General features: G+C 40.0%; 2 protein-coding genes across 2 annotated transcripts; both read right to left on the bottom strand.

Moving 5' to 3' along the window:
- Positions 1-48: 48 nt before the first annotated feature.
- On the bottom strand, positions 49-3,407 carry apoda.1 (apolipoprotein Da, duplicate 1). The gene is made up of 5 exons (XM_058069164.2): positions 3,263-3,407; positions 2,197-2,331; positions 769-890; positions 591-676; positions 49-521 (listed from the first exon to the last, which is right to left on the bottom strand). Exons 2-5 carry the CDS (start codon positions 2,308-2,310, stop codon positions 262-264), a joined length of 582 nt encoding a protein of 193 aa, XP_057925147.2. The 5' UTR covers positions 2,311-2,331; positions 3,263-3,407; the 3' UTR covers positions 49-261.
- Positions 3,408-4,479: 1,072 nt separating this feature from the next.
- apoda.2 (apolipoprotein Da, duplicate 2) lies at positions 4,480-7,200 on the bottom strand. The gene is made up of 5 exons (XM_058069163.2): positions 7,130-7,200; positions 6,926-7,059; positions 6,731-6,852; positions 5,004-5,092; positions 4,480-4,907 (listed from the first exon to the last, which is right to left on the bottom strand). The coding sequence occupies exons 2-5, from the start codon at positions 7,043-7,045 to the stop codon at positions 4,654-4,656; spliced, it is 585 nt and encodes a 194-aa protein (XP_057925146.2). The 5' UTR covers positions 7,046-7,059; positions 7,130-7,200; the 3' UTR covers positions 4,480-4,653.
- Between the last annotated feature and the right edge of the window lie 1,197 nt (positions 7,201-8,397).

The raw sequence follows: 8,397 nt of genomic DNA, 5'->3' as shown, positions 1-8,397 counted from the left end.
AATTCCATCCTTGTTGCATTAAAACATTAAATCTCTTGATTAAAGTAAAATGGGGACATCATATTAATCGGTATATTTTTAATTCAAAGCTTTATGCTGTAAATATGTGATTTTACAACAATATAACTTCTATATTAAGAATGGCAGTACAACTGTATATATTCAAGGTGTTAAGAGTATTTTTAAAGATAATTTTGCTCCACAGATATATAATTTGAGACATACTGTCATTTCTGCTGTTTGTAATTATAGCACTAATTTTCAGGCCTTCTTTTTCCATTGCTGGTCATCACTTTTATCACATGCATCCTGCTTGGTGGCCATCATGCGGATCACGTCAATGTTGTTGTTGGCAAACGTCTCCCTGGCTTTGTCGATGGCCGACTCCGGCAGGGTACGTGTGCGGCTCAAGATCCAAGCAAAGTCCAGGTGGAAGAGTCTCAGGACGTCAGTGCAGGAGTAGATGACGGCCATGTTTACATAATCGGTGGAGAGGATCCAGTAGGGCGAATATGGCAGCACTGTTGCATAACAAATAAAGACAAAATAATAAAAGTAAGGAAACAAAATAAGAACGTGATAAGTCTCACCATAAGAGTAGCTTATTGCAAGCTTGGCGGGATTCTTCGGATCCTCGATGACGCCATATCCTTCTATCTTCCTCAGCTCTCCTTTTCTGTGCAAGACAATTGCAAAAAAAAAATGTCCGCCCTGCAATCATGACTTTTTAAAAAAAAAATTTACACCAACGATGCAAACAGGACTCACAGTATTTCCGAGCTGACCACTCTGATGGAGTTGTCCGCCCTGAAAGTGAAGTTAGTCTCGATGCAGCGACCCTTCTCAAACTGAGTCGGCAGTCTTCCGATTTCAAACCACCTCCCCATGAACTGCGACGAAACCCAAGAAAATAACAATAATTTTAAAGTTCGGGCTAGGCTAAAGACCAAATGCTAAGTGTTAGCATGCTAGCAATATCAACATGCTAACATTAGCATGTTAACACCTAGAAATGTACTGACTAGACCAAAGTTTGGGTTGAGGTGGAATTAGGGTTTGGTGTTAGGACTAAGGTTTTGGTAAGGACTATGTTTAAGGCTAGGAGTAGGACTATGGTTAGAACTAGGGTTTGGGCTTGAGTTGGAATTGGAAGTGTTTGTTTTAGGACTAGGATTTGGGTAATGTCTAAGGATAGAACTAGGGTTTGAATAGGAATTGGGGTTGGTGTTCGGACTAGGGTTTGGGTAAAGACTAGGGTTAGAACTAGGGTTGGTTTTAAGACTAAGGTTTGGGTATGAATTAGGGTTAGGATTAGAACTAGGATTTGAGTTGGAATTAGGGTTGGTTTTAGGACTAAGGTTTGGGTATGAATTAGGGTTAGGATTAGAACTAGGATTTGAGTTGGAATTAGGGGTGGTTTTAGGACTAGGGTTAGAACTAGGGTTTGAGTTGGAATTAGGGTTAGTGTTTGGACTAGGGTTTGGGTAAAGACTAGGATTACGGTTAGAACTAGGTTTTGAGTATGAATTAGGGTTAGGATTAGAACTAGGGTTTGAGTTGGAATTAGGGGTGGTTTTAGGACGGGTTAGAACTGGGGTTTGAGTTGGAATTAGGGTTGGTGTTCGGACTAGGGTTTGGGTAAAGACTAAGGTTGCGGTTAGAACTAGGGTTTGAGTTGGAATTAGGGTTGGATTTAGGACTCAGGTTTTGGGTATGAATTAGGGTTAGGATTAGAACTAGGATTTGAGTTGGAATTAGGGTTGGATTTAGGACTCAGGTTTTGGGTATGAATTAGGGTTAGGATTAGAACTAGGATTTGAGTTGGAATTAGGGGTGGTTTTAGGACTAGGGTTAGAACTAGGGTTTGAATAGGTATTGGGTTGGTGTTTGAACTAGGGTTTGGGTAAAGACTAGGGTTACGTTAGAACTAAGGTTTGAGTTGGAATTAGGGGTGGTTTTAGGACTAGGGTTTTGGGCATGAACTTGGGTTACGGTTAGAACTAGGATTTGAGTTGGAATTAGGGGTGGTTTTAGGACTAGGGTTTGAACTGGGGTTTGAGTTGGAATTAGGGTTGGTTTTAGGACTAGGATTTGGGCATGAACTTGGGTTAGGGTTAGAACTAGGGTTTGACTTGGAATTAGGGGTGGTTTTAGTTCATCCACAATACTTTGAACATTAAAAAAAAGCTGCTCCACCTGTTTGAGGTCGAAGGAGGCCTGAACGCTTGGTTCTGGACACGCCCCCCAGTGGGGCACCTGAGCTCTGATCAGAGGGATGATGAACGCCACCAATGCGAAAGACGGCTTCATTTTCAGACTGGCCTTCAGTGCCTGTAAAACATGAATATCACTGAATATGCTAATCTGTATATTACTCTTTTGAACGCATATTGTTTTGAGAAGCAAAACGTAGACTATGTTCTTCATCAACAAAATCCGACCAGAGTCGCGGGAGGGGTGCTGGAGCCTATCCCAGCTGTCTTCTTGGGGCGAGAGGCGGGGTACATCCTGGACTGGTGGCCAGCCAATCACAGGGCACATATAGACAAACAACCATTCACACTCACATTCATACCTATGGACAATTTGGAGTCGCTAATTAACCTAGCATGTTTTTGGAATGTGGGAGGAAACCGGAGTACCCGGAGAAAACCCACGCATGCACGGGGAGAACATGCAAACTCCACACAGAGATGGCCGAGGGTGGAATTGAACCCTGGTCTCCTCGCTGTGAGGTCTGCGCGCTAACCACTCGACCAAAAAATTACATAAAAATTCAATCATTTGTAGTACTCTTATGGAGCAGCAAAATTCCAGAAAATTCTTTTAACATTTAAAACTATTAAACTAAAATTATTATTATTATAATAATTATAATACGTTTCTATAATGAATTAAATTATAAAAAAAATTGAAAAGTAGAAAATGTTTGGTAATTTACTGCAAAGGTGTACCATTTTTTTTTCTAAACCATAAACACGTCAAGGATTTCAATTAATGAATATTATTTAATTAAAATTGATAAACAATGTTTTTTAATTACATTTAATTTTTACATTTAATTATTTTTACTGAACTAAGAAATTGATTGTATTTCTTTATTATTTTGCATGTTCAATTATGAGGGAAAAAGTTTGTATAAATGACTCTATAGTACCACTAAATCCCATATTTTCCATGAAAAAATTAAAACTATGAGTATGAACATAAATAAATGAATGTTATTTAGCTGTTAAAGTGAAAAAAAATATTATTTTCTTACCTCAGAGGTAACGTCGTGATGCTGCAGAGCGCCGGGTCCGAACCACAGTGGCGCCTCAATGGCGTCATCAATGGACGTCTGTGTGCAACCCCCCTGCTTTATTTCAGACTTGAAGTCAACGATTAGCGATAATTGGAATCATGGGTGACACTTTATAAAACACCCGATTGTTCTTCTTCTCCTGCCCTAAATAGCATCTTGCTAACACGCAGCAAAACAGCATGGTCTTATCTTCTTATCTTCTTGACTTTCTGTCTCAGCATTATGATTATTTCTGCAAATCCACTTTGCATAAAGAGCTTTAATTGATTTTGCCATCGTCAGACAACCGGGAATGTAGTTTTAATCCTCCATGATGCAACTCTTTCTCACTTTTACGGAGTTTTTGATGACTTATGACAGGGGTCTCAAACATGCGGCCCGCGGGCCGAATGTGGCCCGCAGGACACTACTTTGAGGCCCCAGCCTTGATATGAAAGTTTAATGTTAGTGCGGCCCGCAAAAAAAATTATTACGTTTGATTAATGTTCATGTTAAAGGTTAAATAACTGTTAATAGTTATCCTCCCTATCCGTGTGGAAGTGGTAAGTTTTTTTTTTGCAGAACCCTCAGAGTATCTGTGGCCTGGCTTCTGCCGAGGGCAAAGCCAAGCAGTCTGGCAACACTTAATTAAAGGTAGTGGAAAAGGCTACTCATTCCCATTAAAGCAGGGGTCTCAAACACGCGGCCCGAGAGCCAAATGTGGCCCGCAGGACACTACTTTGAGGCCCCCGCCTTGATATGAAAGTTTAATGTTAGTTTGATATGGATGCTGTATGGTATCATGTACCCAGAAAAAAATGATTATGTTTGATTAATGTTCATGTTAAAGGTTAAATAACTGTTAATAGTTATCCTCCCTATCCGTGTGGAAGTGGTAAGTTTTGGGCTATTTAAGTTTAAAGGAAAATGTAGAAAAATAAAAAGTAAGATATTTGAGTACAGTGGAATGTTTTATCAGAGCTTTTATTGTAGAAAATTTGAATTTTTTTTGTTTTTAATAAATGCGTTTTTTGGGTTGTTTTTTTTTTGAAAACCTTATGCGGCCCAGTCTCACCCAGACCTGATCTCCAGTGGCCCCCCAAGTAAATTGAGTTTGAGACCCCTGACTTATGAGGTACCCGCTAATTGGGTGTTTCATCAGATGCATCCAGCAAATGAGACCAATTCCTTTTTAGACACACAAGCACCAAACTTTTATTGCGGCTTTGAATGATCTCACAACAGAAAAACACTCCTGTTGCAGCCACGGCGAGTTAAAACCCAACTCCGAAGCTCTGACATCACTTCCTGTCTGACTCCGACTCAGTTTCTGTAGCACCGGACCACATTTACATGAAGACACACAAGCATCAAACACCAAAGTGGTCATTCATGGGTTTGCAGTAAGCTGCGTCCTGATTGGTTCTGATCATCTTGTCCACTCGGACACCGATGGAGGTCAAAGTGCTGTGCAGCTCCTCCAAGGTCTCCTCAGCCAGCACAGGCCTCCTACTCAGGATCCAAACGGAGTCAAAGTGGACCACGGCGAGGTCCGTGCAGCTGTAGACCAGAGCGTAGTTGTCGTAGTCTGTCGCCAGGACCCAGTAAGGCCCAGGGGGGGAGTCTGGGTTGGGGGATGGGGGGGCATTGAGACACATGTTCAACCGAAGCTACGATATGACGTGTTTGTTTTACTTCCTGGTACGTATTTTCACCTCACCCTCAAAAAAGGACACCTGCAGCTTGGCGGGCTCCAGGGGGTCTTTGGCTGTGGCGGACCCGCTTATTGCGTTGATGCGCCCATCAGCACTTTAGACACAAAACAGAAACCATGAAAAGCCTGGAGCATTGTTTTCCTTCTAGTTTAAGTTCAGGCTAAGCTTAGGACTAGACCAAAGTTTGGGTTGAGGTGGAATTAGGGGTTTGGTGTTAGGACTAAGGTTTTGGTAAGGACTATGTTTAAGGCTAGGAGTAGGACTATGGTTAGAACTAAGGTTTGGGCTTGAGTTGGAATTGAAAGTGTTTGTTTTAGGACTAGGATTTGGGTAATGTCTAAGGATTGAACTAGAGTTTGAGTAGCAATTGGGGTTGGTGTTCGGACTAGGGTTTGGGTAAGGACTAGGGTTAGGGTTAGAACTATGGTTTGAATTTGAATTAGGGGTGGTTTTAGGACTAGGGTTAGGTATGGACTTGTTTTTGGGTTAGAACTAGGGTTTGAGTTGGAATTACGGGAATTAAGGGTTTGGGTAAGGACTTGGTTTAGTGTTAGAACTCGGGTTTGAGTAGGCATTGGGGTTGGTGTTAGGACTAGGGTTTAGGTAAGGACTAGGATTAGAGTTAGAACTAAGGTTTGAGTTGGAATTAGTGGTGGTTTTAGGACTACAGTTAGGGGTAGAACTGGGGTTTGATTTGGAATTAGGGTTGGTTTTAGGGTTAGTCTGGGGTTTGAGTCTGAATTAAGCATGGTTTTAGGACTATGGTTAGGGTTAGAACTGGGGTTTGATTTGGAATTAGGGTTGGTTTTAGGGTTAGTCTGGGGTTTGAGTCTGAATTAAGCATGGTTTTAGGACTACGGTTAGGGTTAGAACTGGGGTTTGAGTTGGAATTAGGGTTGGTTTTAGGACTAGGCCTGGGTAAGAACTTGGGTTAGGGTTAGAACTAGTGTTTGAGTTGGAATTAGGGTTGGTTTTAGGACTAGGGTTAGAACTGGGGTTTGAGTTGGAATTAGGGTTGGTTTTAGGACTAAGGTTAGAGTAAGGACTTGGGTTAGGATTAGAACTAGGGTTTGAGCAGGCATCGGGGTTGGTGTTGTGATTAGGGTTTTGGTAAGGACTAGGTTAGAGTTAAAACTAAGGTTTGAGTTGGAATTAGGGTTGGTTTTAGGACTAGAGCTTGGGTAAGAACTTGGGTTAGGGTTAGAACTAGTGTTTCAGTTGGAATTAGGGTTGGTTTTAGGACTAGGGTTAGAACTGGGGTTTGAGTTGGAATTAGGGTTGGTTTTAGGACTAGGGTTTGGGTAAGGACTTGGGTTAGGGCTAGAACTCGGGTTTGAGCAGGCATCGGGGTTGGTGTTGTGATTAGGGTTTTGGTAAGGACTAGGTTAGAGTTAGAACTAAGGTTTGAGTTGGAATTAGGGTTGGTTTTAGGACTAGGGTTTGAGTAAGGGCTTGGCTTAGGGTTAGAACTAGGGTTTGAATTTGAATTAAAGGGTGGTTTTAGGACTAGGGTTTGGGTTAGAACTGGGGTTTGAGTTGGAATTAAGAGTTGGTGCTAGGACTAGGGTTTGGGTAAGGACAAGGGTTAGAACTAAGGTTTGAGTTGGAATTAGGGCTGGTTTTAGGACTAGGGTTAGAACTGGGGTGTTGAGTTGAACATTTAGCTCTGTCATGTTTGGTGTTAGCATGCTTACATTAGCATACTAAGCATTTTTTAGTCTTTGACACTCACAGCAGCTCCCTGTTGAGGACACCAACAACTCCAAGGTTCTTCAAGCTGTAGGTGGCAGTACCACACTGCCCTTTTTGGAAGGGCTGAGGCACCCTCTGGATTTCGTACCACTTCCCCAGATACTGTCATTCAAACCCACATGCGGTGAATTCCTTCTCACATTAGCCGTCTTAAAAACAGCAAAGTCCTACTCACCCTAGCAGTGTCAAAGTCCTCCTGAACGGCGGGTTTGGGGCACCTTCCCGGCATGATGACCTGAGCGTTTGCTGCCAGGACGGACAGAAGCATCACGGAAATAACCTGCATGGCGGCCATCTTTTTTCTCCAAGCTGTACAGTAGAGATTCTGTTAGGGTTTTGGTCTAAAAAGGTAAAAACGTAGCATCGTTTTCATACTCACCTCGTAGCAGTAGTCACACTGGCCTTTGGCAAGGGGGGGTTTTATACATCAGCGGACCCTCATATTTACTAAAAAAGGCTATGTTGGGAGAGGGGGGGGGGGGCGTGGGAAATGTAGCACCTGATCACACGCATGTTGTTTTGTCACTGTCACGAAACTACCATGTTGTTTTCTAGTCATGTCACTGCTGACATGCAAAAAAAGAAAAAAAAAAACCTGGATTATTTTTGTCACACTTGCAGTATTTTATCAAATAAGATGATAACTCCCTTTTAAAAATGTTTTACTAATATAAATACTGACATTTTGCAAACGTATCATAGCTTTTATATGCATTTTTAGTGAATTATTTTATGTCATTTTTAGTTTTTTTCAGTGAATATATTATTGGGTTTGTATCCAATTAACATTTTAATTAAATTTTGTTGGTAATGGTTTTATTTGATTTGAACATGCATCAGATTACAATTGAATGCATCACATAATCAGTTCACAGTTCCACATGTCCAAAAGGAGTAGGAAGAAGCAAAGCTTATTAAATCCTACCCCTCCATCTGGTACTTTTACAATCAGTAACTGTTACATTTGTTCACTTCCTGCTTTCCTAATATAATTTAAGTTATTTTTATTTTGTTTTTTTAAATTTAATTAAAAATTTGTTTTTCGTTTTTTTGTAATTATTTTTTTTTTTGAATGGTTTTATTTGATTTGAACATGCATCAGATTACAATTGAATGCATCACATAATCAGTTCACAGTTCCACATGTCCAAAAGGAGTAGGAAGAAGCAAAGCTTATTAAATCCTACCCCTCCATCTGGTACTTTTACAATCAGTAACTGTTACATTTGTTCACTTCCTGCTTTCCTAATATAATTTAAGTTATTTTTATTTTTTTAATTTAATTAAAAAATATTTTTTCATTTTTTGTAATTATTTTTTTTTACATTTTTTTAATGGTTTTATTTGATTTGAACATGCATCAGATTACAATTGAATGCATCACATAATCAGTTCACAGTTCCACATGTCCAAAAGGAGTAGGAAGAAGCAAAGCTTATTAAATCCTACCCCTCCATCTGGTACTTTTACAATCAGTAACTGTTACATTTGTTCACTTCCTGCTTTCCTAATATAATTTAAGTTATTTTTATTTTTTTAATTTAATTAAAAAATATTTTTTCATTTTTTGTAATTATTTTTTTTAACATTTTTTTAATGGTTTTATTTGATTTGAACATGCATCAGATTACAATTGAATGCATCACA

This window comes from Doryrhamphus excisus, linkage group LG6 (genome assembly GCF_037039965.1).
Source record: "Doryrhamphus excisus strain RoL-2023G ecotype Guam linkage group LG6, RoL_Dexc_Guam_v1.1, whole genome shotgun sequence".
Classification (NCBI taxonomy): domain Eukaryota; kingdom Metazoa; phylum Chordata; class Actinopteri; order Syngnathiformes; family Syngnathidae; genus Doryrhamphus; species Doryrhamphus excisus.
This window is presented reverse-complemented; position numbering and strand designations above follow the sequence as displayed.